The following is a 17,763-nucleotide window of genomic DNA, read 5'->3' on the forward strand; positions in this document are numbered from 1 at the left end:
AAGAGACCTGAATGGTGGGACTGGGAGCACGGAGGGACGGAGAAGGGAGGGGGAAGGAGGAGTGAATGCTACTGCAGAGCTGCTTTGTGATTGGCTGCCGCTGGGCCACGTGCAGACCCCTCTCAAACTGTAGCCTAACTAGGGCTCCCACATACATTCTCACACACAGACACACACACACACACACACAAAGTGGTGTGCAGCCCCCTGTTGAGTGGCAGGGACATGTGAGCCCCTTCACAACTGCTATTCTGGGCAGGGGAGGGGAAAGGGGGAGGGCAGAAGAGGGGGCGAAGCAGGGGGGAGCAGAGGGTCTTTCTCTTTCTGCATGTGGCGGAGCCCTCGCGAGGAGCTGCTCACGACTCTGTCTCGTGTTGTGTAGCCTCTGGTGTGCGCTGCCATAGCAGTCTTTTGTTTTATTTCCAGTCCAGGCGGGAGAAGATGGGCTGCTGCTTCAGTAAGGAGCTGAACCCCGGCCCGCAGAATGAGAGGAGCAGCTTGTTACAGCCCCCGCTCCAGGATGGGCTGGGTGGGGTGTCAGAGCAGGTCCGGCAGCACGCCGCGGCCGTAGCTCAGCATGTGTGTCTGGAGGGAGAGGAGACCTGTGTGGAAGACGGACCGGCCCGGGGGAAGCCTCTGGAGGAGGAGGACAGACTTCAACAAGTGGACAACAAAGTTTGTACAAAGGCCAACAGCAGGGACAGCAGCACCCGGAATGAGAGGGATCTTAAACTGCCTGGCTCTCACGAGGAGAAGGAGGCTATTATTATCACATCCAGCACTAATATACATACAAACAGGGACACAGAGGCAGGCGTGGAACACACTCCAAGGCTGAGCTGTGAGCCGGCTCCCTATATGGAGGTGCTCACACAGAGTCCGGTCAGACAGACGGTTCTGGAGAGTGCCAGAGCTTCATGGGTCAGTCAGCTCCCAGAGGGGCAGAAGCAGCACAAACCAGCATGGTGTTCGTCTGCTTCCACCAGGCGGCCCTCCGCAGACTTCCTGGGAACCGTCACAGGGAGGGAGGTGTCAGGTTCGTGTCAGGGGCCTCAGCAGGATTCCACCAAAGCTGAGCAGGAAGAGGAAGTCGAGGACGTCTGTGTCGTCACAACGCTGTGTCAAGGTTCTCAGACCAGGACCCAGAGCTTCTACAGCATATGCTCCATTGACACAGACGACCTTGAGCATGACCAGGATCCCAGCCAAACCCGAACAGCTGGAGCGGCACATTCACCGCGCACAGCTGAAGCAGGAACAGCTGCTCTGCCCCACACTGGGGAGTCTCCAGTTCCCAGCCAGTCCAACATGCAGGCATCTACCGTCCAGACCTACGTCACCCAATCTAAAACGACCTGCCAGTCACATGATGAGGAAGCAGCTTCAACACAGTCACATGCTGCTGAACAGTGTTCCACCAGCCTGTCACTCACACACCCAGAGGAGCAGACCTCCTCACCTCAACCTGGTGCTGCTCCACGGCTGGCAGCATCTCCGCCCGAACCGCTGCCCCCATCCAGTCGTCACATTACGGCTGAGGACCCTCAGGTGTCCGCCCCACCCAGCCCTCAGCCTCAAGAGCTTAATTACCTGACAGCTACAAAGGCCACAGAAGAATCCGAGGATGACCTGTCGAGTGGATGTGTGGAGGAGGAGGGTGAATGTGTGGGGCCATCAGAGGAGATGATGGTTACAGAGGAGTGTGTGTGTTCAGAGGACCACAGAGCAGCCCTGGGAGCTGTTATGGCCACAGAGGAAATGGTTGTCGACTCCCAGGGGAAAGGATCAGCCCAGCGGGTGGAGCATCATCTGCATGAGAAGCACGTCCAGAGTGAAGAACCAGCAGCTCAGTCTCCTGAGCTGGATTCCCCCAGTCAGATCCCCAGTTGTTTAACGTTTGACCTGTTGAACAAGGAGGAGAATGATGCTCTGCCTCTTTCTGGAGGAGACATTGAAACGGATAATCCTTCCCTGCAGAGCCGGGCCATCCCGGTGAGCATCTGCTACAGCCACAGTGAGGAGGCTGATGTTCTCCACAGCGACACAACAGACACAACTCTTACAGAGCTAACGTCAATCTCCAACAACTCCGCCATGTCCTCGCTGCCTGCTGAGCTCTCAGCCTTTTCCTATCTCACAGATTCCACACCTAAAAGCACATCTCAGCAGGGTGACTCCACCACATCTGAACATGTCCATGTTAATTCAAATGATCCGGCTTCTGAACTGAGCAGCATGCAGCTCTCTGGTCACCAGGCTGAACCTCCACAGACTGAATCTGTGAAATGTGACGTGCAGTTTGATTACTGTGACGTACAGAGTGACAGCTCTGAAGTGAAAACTGAAGGTGAGGACGGGTTTGAGTCAGACGAGAAATTCCAACTTGTCCTCGAGAGAAGACTCAAAGAACCTGAACCTGAATCTATTGAGACCTGCAAACCTGTCGAGGAATGTGATGTGACCGAGGTTTTAACTGAAACCGGCTCAAACCCCGATCACCTAGAGGAGAGTGACGTGTTAACTGATCTCTGTACAGCTGTAAACACAAGCATCCTTCCTCAGGACCAAGAGGAGGCCGAGAGATTTGAGGATTCAAGTCCAAGTGGTCTCCCACAGCCTCCTCCTGCTGAGAGCGAGGTTTCTGTTGTCCCGTCCTCCACTTCACTTCCCTCTTCCTCGTCTCCGTGCACATCTTCTGAGGGAGATGAGCAGAGTCACAAAGTAGATCCACTGGAGGAGGCTTCTATGTATGAGTGTGGGGGAGAGGAAGAAATGGCAGCTGCACCGGTGACTCAGCTTCGCCCCCTCCCCACGTCGGCTGAGCAGGAATCTGCAGATATGTTAGAGCAGCCGTCCCACAGTCCTCAACCTTCCTCTGAACTCCCAGAGATATTTCCCTCCAGTGGTGACTCTGACTGTGTGAACCCTCACGTTGATGCTGGCCTGCTGCTCGATGCTCCTAAATGCTTAAGTCAATCTGGAGACTCGACCAGTGAAATTCAGCTGGAGGGAGTTAATGGGATGAAGATGTCACTGGAGGAGGAAGCTGTTCCTGCTGAACCTCTGTGTGTTTCAGCAGCAGAGACGCCTGAGGTCCATGCCGACTCCAGCAGCTGTGAGACGTACACGATTCCTCATGACATCAGCTGTCAGGACAGAAGTTTGCTTCTGGACCACAGCGTGATCCCAGTGGACCCTGGTCAGATTGATGCTTACGCCTCAACTCCGTCTTACCAGATTCACTTCCAAGATCATGGACTGCCGTTGGCTGCTGAGGAGGGAGAGAGGGAAGGCGGGATGAGGGAGATGGTGTCTGAGCTGCTGGGAGAGGAAGCAGACTCGTCCCTCTGCATCCTCTATCCCCAACACTGGATCAGACTGGGGGGGGAGGACAGCTATGAGGGCTGGGCTCAGGGGCCGTCGGAGGCCAAGGGTGAGAACGAGGCCGGAACCGACACGGAGCAGATCCCGGCCCTGGTCTCAGAGCTGCAGCCCTCCATGGCTCTGCTCGGGGCGTACCCCTACAGCACCATGATGCCCCTGGGGCCCTGTGTGTGGGACTGGCACACAGATTGCACTCAGGCTGTAAGTGGTCAGCATGTGGTGGGGCTGAGTGGAGTGGACATATTCAGTTTCACATCTTATCCCGTAAATATTTTGATGTGATTCAGTGAGGAAATGAAAACCAAACAGGGAGGAGTTCAGGACTCAGCTTTTATTTTGAAGAGTCTTACTTTGTCCTCAATTTCCCACAGAAGTCTTTGATACATAGAAAGAGTTTTATTAGAATGAGATAAGAGATGTAACCGAGTAATAAAATGCAAGGACATAGACTTCTTTTAAAATAACTGCCTCGATATGAAAAGGTTAAATTACATTGTATTTCCATTATTTATTTTTCAGTTTAGATAAAAACTCTTCTTTCATTTCAGGAACACGTTGCTGCTCCGAGCCTTAACCCTGATGCTGAGGTATGGACCAATCACAGCCATGAGTTGGGCATTAATGGCTCCGCCTACCCTCAGCCATGGCTGCAGGTCGCCAACGACGTGACCTATCACGAAGGTAGACCAGGTTCACCTGATCATCAGTGTCAGATCTCATATTAGAGTTCATACGTGATGATAAGTGTTGTTTATTCTTTGAAGAAGACGTTGGTTAATGGTTGTTATTGCCTCTGTTTAGATATGGTTGTGGTGTTGTGGTAAGATGTTGGATGTTGTTGTGTTTTTAGCTTTCATGCCGGAGTTCCAGCTGGAGAACATGAGCCTGGTTGATGCTGTCACTGATCCCAGTTCACTGGAGTACCAGACACTGACTGGTGAAGCACCTACACTCAATGGAGAGTCCAGTATCCCATCTGTTCCCGGTACGACTCGGATTTAGTTGTTGTTTCCATGAGTTTATCGTTATTCTTGTGTTTTAACACAGTAGAACCATCGACTCTGAGGTCGGATGTTTTAACATCTTCCTTTTTTCCAGATGAGGTCACAGAAGAGCTGAGGACAGTTCTGGAGTCATGTCTGACCAGGTCATTAATCACATCCCATCATTCTTCTCAGTTCTGTAGAGGACGTCATGTCATCAAATGTCTAACTGTTTAGTTTTTCACACGTTCGGCTTAACATAAGCATTGGACACCTCTCCAAGAGTGTCCTCACCAGAGCGTCTGTCCCCCCACAGGGAGCACCTCTGCAGCGACCTGTACCTCACATCTCAGATGGACGGGGACCAGTATGTTCCCATCACAACTCTTGCCAGCCTCGACAAGATCAAGAACCTCAGCACCGACCTGGACCTCATCTCCGACATCCTGAAATGTAAATCAACCATTTTCTGTTATACTTATATATACAGGGTATAAATGTAATTTCCATCTGTATTGTCACAAAGACATTCTGTAGATGTGAGACTGATGAATGTGTTAATATCTGGACGTGTTTTCTGGATTGGATGCAGCTCTGCCGCTCGTCCAGTTGGCTCCGTGTGGACAGAAGGTTCGGCCCAAACAGAGTCGATGTGTTGTCATCCTTCGTGAGATCCCTGACACCACACCCCTCGAGGTGAGCGTCCACCACACACAACAACACAACCTTACTCCTGAGACGTTTTGATGGGTTGGTGTGACTGGTTTACTGTCGTGCAGGAGGTGGAGGCTCTCTTCCATCAGGACGATCTGCCCAAGTTCCTGAGCTGTGAGTTCGTGAGCAACGATAACTGGTTCATCACCTTCGAATCGGAAGCTGAAGCTCAGCAGGTACGATACAGGTGTCTGATGTTCTGATCTTCTCTCTACTAGAATAATAATAGTTATTCAGTCAGTGACACGTTACTGTCTGTGGACGTCTCCAGGTCTACAAGTACCTCAGAGAGGAGGTGCGGGTGTTTCAGGGAAAACCATTAATGGTCAGAATAAAGGCCAAATCCACAACAGTCCCGTCCTACGCTTCTAAAAATGGCTACAGACACACCCAGGCAGAGCAGTGTGGGAACGCTTACGGCTCCTACTTCCCCACAACCACCTACGAGCTACCAGGGGGCCCCGTGACGGCTCCGCAGCTCTACGACTTTCCCAGTGAGATGTGGGCCTCCGCTCTGTCAGGATACCACAAACATGACGAGGTGAGGGGATGTTAAAAAAAAGATTTGCAGGATTGTCTGTAACAGATATTTGTCACCAAGCTACTTGTTTGCCCTCAGCTTCCATCAATGAACGACCTCTTCAATGGATTTGCTCCGACTTCCAACTTCAAACCTCACAACCCACGCAGGCCGAGGTAGCTGCAAGTCCTTCTGTCTTCTGTCTGTTGTTGTTTGAGCAGCTGTCAGTCTGTTGTTAATGTTGGTGTGAGTCTGCGTCAGGCATCATAAAGTTTCATCATAACATTCTTCCAGGAGAGCCTCGAGGTGGTCGACCTCTGGAGACCGTTGGCAGGCCACGCAGAAAGACGCGTCTGAGCAGAGATCCTCGGAGAACTCCTCGTCCCCCGTGAAGTCAGGACGGTCCTGGTCACATGGAAACTTGCGCCATCAGAACAGAAGTGGACGGACGGAGTTCGGCAGGCAAGCTGCTCCATCCACCTCCGAGCGGGGAAGGTAGAGAACATCACTGGCCCCACGCTCAGTCTGCTGATACTGTACTAATGAAGTCCCATCAAGCTGGAGTCTAATGTTCTTCCACTATCAGGTTTAATAATGACAGACAACAGTTTCATGATTACACTGAATTATCACAAACTACAAAGTCACTTAGTAAAGTGCATTCCTCCACCCACAGTTTTCTAATGCAACTACATGTATATTCACTAGATGCAGATTTGTATTTGGTTCAGCACAGAATTTCACACAAGCATAAATATAAGTCCTCATAACGTGTCTGTTTTTTCATCAAGATCCAGTTATTGTTCTCTGAGAAATCAAAACAAAGAAATCCCTGCATCTAGTGAGATTTAATAAGCTCTTACTGGGCCGTTACTCCCTCCCTCCACCAAGTTTCAATAAAATCATTTCAGTAGTTTTTGCATCACCCTGCTGACAGTCAGGCAAACAGAATGAAATCATAACATCCTTGCTGGAGATGATTAATCTCAGAGACTGACAGAGACGCCTGCAGCACTTTACTCCACTTCATGTGTTTATTTACTTTGTTCTGGAGCCACAGAGAAAAGCCTGATTGTTTCTTTTAGTCAACACTAAATATAAAAACTAACAGACAACATATTGTAAAGACAATGAAGTTATGAAGAGAGATAAAGGAACTGCAGGGGAATTTCTTTTGTGTGAAATATATTTGCTGCTGCTGTGTAGGAAGTGAATTGAAGGGATCATTTGCTCTGAGATGCTGCACCTACACATAATTACAGTTGTTAAAAGGTGCACATCCGTCGCCCTCTGCGCCGACACACACACATCGAGAGTTCAATGGGTCGAGTGGTGCTTCGGTGGAATCGTATTAATCAGGTTTCACTCAGAGCTAACGTCTCTGCTGCGTCTCTCTGCTCTGAAGGAGAGGGAACAGCCACAGGAGGAGGGACAACCCGAGGTCATGGGACAAATCTGGAAACACTCATGTAGGTGGCCACTGTTCATCATTGGTGTTTGTTGAAGTTCACTTTCAGACTCTTTTATTTACTGTGTGAACACGTTTGTGTAGAATCCACAGAGTCAGTCACCTCCTCGTCAGCCGTCTCCTCCTCTGGAGCTCGGGCTGATGAGCTTCCCTCCTCTTCCTCCGGCAAAGAGCGGCAAAGCAACCGCACCTCCAGCTAACGGCGAGAGCAAGGTAACTGGGACTCTGTCCGCCTGTCTTCATACTTGATTCCAGGCAGTGAGACAAATCAAGATTCACATTCCATAACTGTTTGTTTGATGATCTCAGGGTCCAGTGGAAAGCAGCAGCTCGGTTTCAGGCGAGCCTCAGCCGCTCTCAGAGCCGTAAGTATCCTCAGAACATTTTGCAGTACTATTTTTCTTTTCTGTTTATCAAGTTATTTCCCATGTTGTCCTGTTGTCACTGATATTGTTCTGCTGGTCTCCACAGGAATGTGAAGACGAGCGTGGAGACGACTAGCGAGGACAAACCTCCGGAGCTCTCACAGGAGCCAGTCACAGTAAGACTCAATTTGAAATGAACCACAGTTCTCTCTGTCTGTCCTGTAGTTTGAACAATGTTTTAAACATCCTGAAATAAATCTGAAAGTTTAATGAAGTTAATGAAAGGGAGGAAAGTGGTGAAGGATAGAAAAAATACAGCTGAGAAATAGGCCAACTCAATTATTAGACTATCATATATTATTATAAATATAATCGGAATCATACTTAAAGAGGCTTTATGGTCCCAAGTATAACCACTCATAACAGGTAACTTTTCAGATTCAATCTCTATACTAAAAATCGAATTGAATACTTTTAATCTTATTGAAAATGATTTGGTGTGTTGGTGCTTTTCGATTGTTAGAGTTTGTCAGAGCTGAAACACGATGATACACAACTGCTCCTGGTTTCCCTCTCACAGAATATTGATTTAAAATAGAAAGTGATCGAGAAGAAAGTAATTAGTTTTTATTGAGAAGCAGTTGAGATCCATTTGATGAGTACTCCAATGTACTTGATAGCACTGTTAGTATATAGTACTAAAGCACTATTAGTATTAATGTGATGTGACCAACACTGACCGCATGCTGTGCTCTGATTGGACAGGAGTTCAAAAGGCTAAGCTACGCCCAGATCTGCCAGAAGAAATCCAGCAGTGAGCCGATCCCCGCCGATGACCCTCTGCCCACGTGAGCAGATCCTGAAGAGGCCACGCCCCCTGTTCCCAGCTCTGTTCCCACTGTGACCAGATACCACGGAGCGAGAGATCTCCAGGATGGTTTTTCAAATGTTGTAGTTTTTTGCAGCCCTGATGAACACGGGGGGGGGCGGGGTCAAACTGGCTGCTGCTTTAGGACAGTGTTGACTTCTGTGTGTGTGTGGGGGGGGGGCACTCAACGTGTCAAAGCTACCTTTTCCATTATTAGACAGGAAACTGGGGAGAATCTGTTGATCTGCGACTTTACGTTTTATTTCTTGGTTTGAGGATAAGGTCAGTTTATTCATTTTGATTTATTCTGTTTCGCCGGCGCTTTGTTTTGTGTGTGATGATTTGTGGATGAACAGGAACTTCTGAAGTGATCCTGAACTTGTTTTTTTATTTTTTATTTCCACACGTTTGTGTTATGCTTTGGTCTCCAGCACACACGATACTTTACTCTGACCTCTGTTAGTTGTTCTCACTTCAGAAGTCTGCTCGTCACGAAGGTCCAGTGAGTATTGTACTGATCTTGATCTTGATCGTTAAGGGATCAAATTGAAAATATGTTCCTTTTGAAAAGCACTGAATATCAAACCTTTCTTTGTGCATGATTTTTAAATTTCATTTTAGAATTTAATTTGTCATATTTTTATTTATGTTTGACAGGAGTGCTTTGTCTCATACGTGTGGACAATGATATCCACTGGACTCAGATTTAACACAGGTGTCGGTTACTAAACACTGTTTCAGTACAGAACTGGATCTGTATTTGAGAACTTGAATTAGATTGTATTGAGTCCACTGTTTTTTCTTTTTGGAAGTATGAACATTTTAAATGTAGGGCGGTTGAACGAGGGCATTTGTGGCACGTTTCTTTGTCTGTACAGATGTACATAATCATTGATTATTAAAGAAGTGCCTTTTGAAGTTTAAACTGCTGTTAATGTATGTTTGTACAAACCTAGACATAGCTTCACGAGATCACCACTTATTTTAATATATATTCAGTTTTATCTTATTTCCGATGTACACGTTTATACCACTCAGCCTCTTTGAGACGTTCAGCACAGTCCTCTCACAGAAGAGCCGTGTGCACAGGAAGTCGTTGGTTGTGGTTCCTCCTTCTAACCAGCAGATGGAAGTTGAATCACATCCGAACAGCCATCACTCCATTAGGAGGCCCCAGCACTTGTTTACAGCCAGGATGATTTGATTCTTCAAGGGCCATCAGCTTAATGAATGGGATGAATAATACTAATGAAATACAGAAAATTAGAAGGACAAATTGATGCTCACGTTCGTGTCACTGCCACGTTAGACTCCTCCAGTCACACAGGACTTAATCAAAGGCTCCTTGATCTTAAATATTAATCAGGTTATTCTGTGGAGGTTTAGATTCCATATGCAGATGCTGAATAAAGAATTATAGCATTAACATGCAGTGTGCAAGGAAATCTACATGCATCTTTTTCAGCTTCTTACTGATAAAGATGGGTCGTGGTTGATGCTTCTGTTCAAACTCAATGTGCAGGGAGATTTATTTTATGAGTCATGTAAGAATGAATCATCTAGGACCCATCACATTTCTACAGATTTATACTGGACCTGCCTCAAAATATCTCCTGCTACAGCGTCTATAATTATATTAATTATTTGTTAAATATATATATTAAATTGTTATAGACTAAATAAACTGGTGTTTGGTTCCTGTAATGTAGTCACTGAGGGTCACTGAACTAATACAGTACAAATCTAAATGAGTTTTTGATGAGTTCTTCTATTGTGAGTAAAGGACAAAGAATAGTATTTACATTTTTTTACTTTGAGCAAATTGAAGAATGTTTTTCATTCTTAAGTTTGGTAGTAAAAGTAGAGGATCATTACTTTTTATTTAGGTATATTTCATTTTTAGCTTGAGCAAATAATGTTATAATGTTGAATTATGTTTTGTAAATTAGTTTATAAGTGATGGATTTATTATAAGTGTATTTATTTTGTACTTTTTATTTGTTGACTTAAAGTGGAGTCCCTAATTTCCCCTTTGATCAGAATGATGGATATGTTTAATTCTTCAGTTTTTGTTTGATTGATGTCATATTTGTATTTGTTCTCGTCAGCTTTAGCCTGTGAATCTAATAAACTGTAATATTTAATGTATATTATTAATATTCTCACCTGGGGCCCAGGTGCGGTCACAGAGAAAGAAGGCGTGGTCGCTGGCTGCGCCCCCTGTCGGTGATGAGCGGCAGCACCCCCTCCTCCTCCTCCTCCTCCTCCTCCCTCCAGCCTCCGCGGAGTCACGTGACAGCCGCGGCGCGCACACGGCTCAGACCCGGAGCTTCTTCATCATCATCAGCATCCTCATCTTCATCAGCTCCACCGACACAGCCTCCGCAGCGTCGCGAGCCGAGCGCCTCACCGGGGTCTTCACCGTTTGGACGAGCCGGGCGTCATGGCGGCCCCCCGTTAAACCGAGCCCCGCGTTCTCCCTCTTTGTTCTCCCTCGACGCCTCCGTCTTCACGCGCCTCCGCCGAGGAGAAGCGTCCCGAGCGGCGGGCGGAGGAGCAGCAGGAGGCGGCGGGAGTGCCAGCAGCGGCCGGGGAGGTGTTTTCGAAGCGAATGGCGGACCGCGAGGCGTCACCCATCCCGCTGGAGATCCGAGCCCGGCTGGCGGAGCTGGAGCTGGAGCTGTCAGAGGGTAAGATGAGCCTCCTCTTCCTCCTCTTCCTCCTCTTCCTTATCATCATCATCACCTTCCTCACCGGGAGCCACTAACGGAATCTAACCGAGCCCCCCACCCCCCCTCCTCCTCTCCCTCCACTCCCGCTCCTCCCATCCAGATGTTTGTCAGGGACCGGCCTGCACGGCTCCGTGTGGCCGGGAGAGGGTGCGGGCAGAGCGGGGGCTCACTGCGGGGACCGGCCGCGGCTCTTTGTCTCCGCGGCGGTGCCGTTCGGTCGGGGGGGACGGGGGGGGGGGGACGTGTTGTGTTCGCCCGGTGCGGGTCCGAAAAACAAGCGTGTGTTTGACCTTGAGACGTTGACACACTCATACCTGTGTGCGTGTGCGTGTGTGCGTGATGAAACCACTGCGGTGCGCCGCTGCGTGACGGAGCAGCTCCGAGGGCCTGTCGGGCTCCTGATGCCCGTGATCCCAGCCTCCTGCCTCGGTGTGCCCGGGCCTGCAGAGCCGCTGAGGATGGGGAGGATGCTCGGGATAATTTCCCTCCTCCTCCTCCTCCCTCCTTCCTCCCTCCTTCCTCCCTTCATCTCTCTCCTCACACAGATGCAGCAAACACACTCTCTCCTTCTCCAGGCTCATGAGTCTCCTTCACAGAGAACCCTCCCTGCTGCTGTTTCAATGCACCTCACACAGGAACATATTCCTATCTTATATAATGGGGGATGGCATGTTTTATTTATACAGGCAGGGGAAGGCCTACATTGTGAGGGAGGAAGCCGAGATGCATTCTGGATGAGAGCCTCCTTGTTGTGTGAAATCTGTGGATGAAGATGTGCCGGTGTGATGGAGACACAGATGTGTGCAGCTGCGGTTTGTCGTCGGTGGAGTGTGCGTCTTTTGTTTTCGTCTCTCAGGGCTGCAGTGAAACTTGATTTATCTCAGCTGCAGTAGTGGAAACAGTCTCACAGGATCTGCACGATGAGGAGGAATAGATGCTGTTGGATTGGAGAGGATGAGATTCACACGTACACACACTCACACACACAAACGCACACAATCGAGAATCTGCAGCTTTAATCAAACAGGAGGAAAAACATCAGCGCTCGGCTTTGAAATCTCCGAAAGCCGTCGACACATCAAACCCTCCTGCTTCCTTCAGATCAGCCTCATCATTCATGAAAGCTTTTATTTTCTCCCACTGCAGTGACACACACACACACACACAGTCTGACACACACTGAGGTAAAACAGCTGCAGGCCCATGGGAGCTCCTTATCCAGCCGAGAGTGTTTATCAGAGCAGAACCTGCTGCCGGTAGATGTTATTAATGATGGAAGAGGAAACGTCACGGCCAAACGTCAGACAGCATCAAGCGCCTGGGACGTTCAGGTGTTTGTGTGTCTGTGTCTGTGTGTTTAGACGACTGACAGGGTCATTGGTAGATCACATGAAGCCTGACAGGCCTCCTGATAGTGTGTGGTTGTGTGTGTCTGTCACTGGTGCTCCTCAAAGCAAGCGGGTAAGAAAGTCTCTTTTAGGGAGAGTCGATGGCGTTTGTGTGTCTGTGTGGTCATTGTGAAATAAGAGTGTGTTGTGCTGCAGATGAAGCTCAGAGGGTTAAAATCAGGAAGTAAAACTGAATTATTTCCTAGGTTTCAATTTTTTATCCGGCCAACTGTTGAATTCATACTCCAGATAGATAGGGGGCAGCAAATTACCCAAACCTTGTCCTGTGTCTTGGGACATACCCTGGTCAGGACCATTGAAAACATCCGTGAAGGTTTTACTGACCCATGACTCTGGATCTGTGATTTAGTTTTTACATGAGCGTGAGCTGTGTTCAGGAGCTGGCCAATCACAACCAGGATATAACACGCCCCCTTCTCTCGCGCTAACGTCAGCTGGTATAAATCTAAGAGAAGCCAGAAACTTTGAAAAACACTTAAGTAAGAAAAACATCACTTTTTTGTAAATTGATGGTCTGAGACAGTTGTGAGACAGTTGAAAGCAAATTCTCCTGTTTGAGAAGCTTGAATGAGAGATTGTCCTGTTCAATGGTTAATTGATCTGTTAATTAAGAGGTTTCAAGTGTTTGGAGAACACGAAGCAGGCTGCAGCTCCACGTGAAGAAGAACCCTGGGATTAAACTCCTGATGAAGAGGGAAACACGTTCCTGTCAGAGCTGCAGGATGAAACTCTCTGAGAGGACGATCCAGCTCTCCACCTGTTTATTAGATAAACTCTTCAATCTGCCGAGCTCCGGCAGATAAGCCGCTCTCTCCCCGCTCCTTCGCCCGGTGTCGTCTAAATCACATCATGGCTGTCGTGTTACTGTGGCCTCCCGGCGTCAAGGCGCTGCTCTGGTGTGTCTCGGAGCGTTTAGCTGCCGTCCTCGTGCAGACGGGACGAACTGAGCCTTCTGAGCACTTGTTGGATGTGAACCTTCAGGAATCTGGAGGCTTTCACTGACCTGACGTCACTTCAGCTGCAAAACTGCTCTGCTTGTTTAAGGAGCCGGCCTCAACCACTGGAGCTGAGATGTCCAGCAGACCCTGAAGTAACCTTGAAGGTTCCCTGTGGTGAAGCTGTAGGTCCCTGATGTTCAATGTTCTCTGGAGATTGTCTCTAGGGCTATTTTACCAAATTGAGCTGCAGCAGGTTCTGTGCGACGCTGATGGTTTTAAATATTAAACCGTCTGACCAGGAAAAACAAAAAAAATGTCCACACATACATATTTAATAAACAAAGTGCTGCTCAGGTGTGAATCTGACAGCACATCATATCCTCTGCTAAATATTTCACATCCTCACGTCAACACTTTCTTGGTATTGAATATTTATTTGAACTCTGTGAGGGTGATTGTGGCAATTTGGAGATTTAGGAACATGCACTTTTGCAGCTTCTATATTTTCAGTGCAGCTCTAGTTTCTGTGTGTGGACGAACAACAGCAGCAACATGCAGCAGTGCATTCTGGGTCAGTGTAGCCTCGATCTTTCTGTATCTGCAGTTCTTTGCTCTTCAGAAAATTCATCTTTTTAAAAGGGAAATTCATGAATAATCTGTGGTTCATTACTCTGTTGATCAAACTAAATGAATGGAACCATGAAGCTGTGGTGGAACACGACTCTACTGAGGAACCTGCTGTGAAGTGAAGGTTCCTTGATCCGGAAATGAGACGTTTTATCAGTGACGTGAAATCCCACGGCTGTAAAGCCATGATGAATATAAGTGATGGTAAAGTAAATGGAATACTGAGAGGATGCATTTTAGTTGCACTCTGCAGTTAAGCTCTCTGCAGATCAGTGGATTTATTTATATAAGTAGATGTTTTGCTCTGATTGTGAGTCAGGACTTGAGGTCGCAGCATCAGAGACTCGTTCAGAAATAAAACGACCGATGATTCACTCGCCAGAAAATCCACCAGCAACAGTTTAGAGAGTTTGTTCTGACTTCATGAAAACTGCGACGAGTTCCCTCATCACAGCTTCTCCTCAGTTTTATATCATAGTAAATTAAATATATTTTGTAGTGATCACAATATTTATCTTGATGATAATGGAAGTTTGTCCAATAGAGAGAGGGATGACGAGGGTCTCAAGAATCTCTATCAAGAGTCTTGTGTCCATTTTGTCTTTTTGCTTAAAAAGATATCAGCTGATATTCCATTTTAGTATTTTTTTTTTTTTGTTAAGGTCCTAAAAGTCCAGTGCCTGACCGGGCAGAATAATTTAAAGATATAAAATCGGATTAATTTGTAATAAAAACAAGCATGAGTCAGTAGAGCCAGCAGCTGGAGGTCGGACCAGTCACTGAGGCCCGGGGGCGGGGCTTCCATGATGCTAGTGTCCAAACTCGTTGGTTTTACTTTTGTCCTCGGTTTCATCTGAATGATTCCTATATTAGTGCTGATGTGTGGGTTTCACTTCTGATACCAGAAACACACTATGATGCTTTTTACCCCAAAAGTGAATTTGTCACTTAACTCAAGAATTTAAAGTTCTCAGACGTTTGTTTAAATAAACTACAAATAATAAGTAAATTAAACTATGACTATGATCAGACATTTAATTGTATTGGATTTATTTATTCATCGATCATATTTAATCAATAGTTGCAGCTATAATTTGATGTCAACTTTTACATCTAAAAGTTTTTTATAAGCTCAAGACAAATATGGAGTTTTGATATCCGCCCACCGATCAACAACATGGTAGAATTTGACAGAATGAGTCCTGAGAACAAAAGGTTTTAAATGGGAAGCGAACCAGTGTCCTCTCGGTGAGTGGCGAGCGTTGGTGTGTTATGAAAACAGAGCAGCTGTCAGTCATCTGGCGTGCCGCCTGTTCGGAGTGACGTCCGTCCTGGAGCCGAAGCCGGTCGACCACAATGAGCAGAAGTGAATGAGTCTGTGGGTGTCGTGTGTTGTTCCAGTGTTCACATGAGAAAACATGAATAAAAGAACTGATTGACTGAAAATCAATATCATGATTTTACATCACAAGGATACTGATGAATGAATCCTTCAAACATGTTGGTTTAAAACCTCATCAGTGATTTGTAGAAAATGCGGATGCCTTCATTTGTAGAAAGATATTTTACTAAATGTAGATAGTTAAAGCAATATTCCCGTGGAATTATCCTGTAGTGTAAGAGGTGAAGTGAGATCGCAGCCAGATGATGACTCGTGGTTTTATTAGATATTGGACAGTAGCGTGAGTAAATTAGGCCGTACTCGAAAAAAAATATGACAATAAACATCCTATCATCCTGGATTTCTCTCTTTAATTGAATCCCTCCAATAATTTACGAGTTCTTCTGGCTCGTGCCCCATCGTGCCACCAAGTTTCCAGAAAACCAGTCCAGTAGTTGTCGTGTAATCCTGATAACGTGTCGTCTGTTCTGACTGCGGCTGACAAACACTTTGCTGCGTCACTTACGTCCTGTTCTCCTCCAGCTCCCCCACCCTTTACCCCCCCCCCCCCCCCCCCGATAATCAATAGAGGTGGGGAAGTCAGATCGTCACGCAGCCAATTAGAGAAGAGATCCACCAGGAGAATACCATTATGGAGTTTTAATGTGCAGCAAGTAATATTAAACATCCAGGAAAAGTCTACGCGAATTCCAAACCCACACAGATTTTCAAACACGTCAAATGAAAACTGTTTGTTTTTATTTTTATAAACAGTTGATGGATCACAGGCTCTCTCCTGTTGTCATGGTAACTCGATAATTCAGGCTACAGCTCACGATTATTTTCATCACCAAGTTTTTAATTCCCCACAAACGCTTGTGACAAGTTTGTGTGTCTTGTTTTGTTTGATCAACTGAACCACAATATATGAAATTAAATTCTATAACCCAGAGGAAAAGAAGCAGATTCTTCTGTTTGTGACACGGAACACGTGTTTTGTTTTTGGGTTGTGACAGAATCGCTCATTGTCCTGATGAAGATGATGATGATGAAGATGAAACAAACAAAATGAAGATTCAAGATGTTAAAGAAAATCCTGAGGCTCAGGTTTCTGCTGAGTGTGTTTGTGTGTGTGTTTGACGGTTTAACCTTTCAATTAGATGAAGTGTAGAGTGGTCACTCGTGCTGCAGCAGTGAGGGGATCAGACATGAGGTGGAAACTTGGGTCAGATTTTGAAAGTTGACGAAACGGAGAATGAGTGAAAACACAAACTTCCTCTGTTTCGTTTACCTTCTGCTCGCCAGGCCTCGACTTACAGCGAGAGGAGCAGCTGTTTACTCTGATGTCACACAAATATTGACAAATGTGCAAAGTTATCAGAGCAGAGCAAACTGTTATTATCCTGAGAAGAAGTTCTGACCAGAGACGGTGGTAATGAGCCGAGGAATTTATTGATCGATCATTTACTGAAACTGTTATTGATAATAATCTGTGCCTGTCTTGATTATTTGTGTGAACACAGAGATGCTGTCTGGCTGTGATAACTGGACATGGGAATATGTTTTAAGATTGAATAGAGATTATTAATGATGGAAAGGAATCTGCAGCTTGTTAAATTATGTTTTCATCTGTTTGACTGCAGTTTGCACCGAGGACGTGGCTCAGAAAAGAACTGAGCTGCAGCTGCTTGTTGGTTTCTCACAGAATAACTTGTGGATCTTGATGAACCAAGTCAGACAGATTTTATTTTGGGGCTCTGAAATTTATGAGTGTGTGAAATTTGGAGCAAATCCAAGTAAAAATCTGGATCTGGTGAATTTAAATATAGTTTTTAATGAGGAGACTTATGGGCCATGGTGGAGGTTTGTGCTGGACCAGAGACACTTGGCTGCTACTGCAACTCTGTGTACATGTGTGTATGAATCAATGTGTGTGTGTGGTTGTGTCCATGTGGCCCCTGGCTCTGCTGTGGACACATGAGTTTGCAGAGCCAGTGGACGCTCTGCAGTCCACACGGGTCCCTGCATGTGAATGTGACGGCCCAAGGTCCCATCGCATGACTCATGCCTTAGTGTGGGTCTGTGTGTGTCTGTGTATGTGTGTCTGTGTATGTGTGTGTGTGTGTCTGTGTGTGCCTGTGTGTGCCTGCTGGAGGTAGATTTGGTTACCATGGTGGCTTTGTGGGTGGACTGGCTGTTTATGATGATGTAATGAGGAAGAAAAGAGTGAGGGATCAAATTAAAGCTTAATGTCGAGAACAAGGAAAGAGAACTCAGCAGGGATGGATGGATGAATGATGGATGGATGAATGATGGACGGATGGATGGATGAATGATGGACGGATGGATGGATGAATGATGGATGGATTGATAA

General features: G+C 46.7%; 2 protein-coding genes across 2 annotated transcripts in view; both read left to right on the forward strand.

The window, feature by feature from the left end:
• Window positions 1-330: 330 nt before the first annotated feature.
• Window positions 331-9,221, forward strand: LOC133933134 (uncharacterized). Its single transcript, XM_062380118.1, has 15 exons — window positions 331-3,585; window positions 3,933-4,065; window positions 4,235-4,369; window positions 4,483-4,531; window positions 4,684-4,820; window positions 4,960-5,063; window positions 5,147-5,257; window positions 5,353-5,622; window positions 5,701-5,777; window positions 5,896-6,096; window positions 7,007-7,070; window positions 7,154-7,282; window positions 7,379-7,434; window positions 7,541-7,610; window positions 8,200-9,221. Exons 1-15 carry the CDS (start codon window positions 442-444, stop codon window positions 8,284-8,286), a joined length of 4,767 nt encoding a protein of 1,588 aa, XP_062236102.1. The 5' UTR covers window positions 331-441; the 3' UTR covers window positions 8,287-9,221.
• A 1,417-nt stretch (window positions 9,222-10,638) lies between these two features.
• LOC133933034 (disco-interacting protein 2 homolog C-like) overlaps window positions 10,639-17,763 on the forward strand; it is a 33,746-nt gene continuing 26,621 nt past the window's right edge. Inside the window, exon 1 of the mRNA XM_062379988.1 lies at window positions 10,639-11,061. Within this exon, the coding sequence (XP_062235972.1) occupies window positions 10,914-11,061 (148 nt within the window). The 5' untranslated portion in view covers window positions 10,639-10,913. The remainder of the gene's footprint in view (window positions 11,062-17,763) is intronic.

This window comes from Platichthys flesus, chromosome 21 (genome assembly GCF_949316205.1).
Source record: "Platichthys flesus chromosome 21, fPlaFle2.1, whole genome shotgun sequence".
Classification (NCBI taxonomy): domain Eukaryota; kingdom Metazoa; phylum Chordata; class Actinopteri; order Pleuronectiformes; family Pleuronectidae; genus Platichthys; species Platichthys flesus.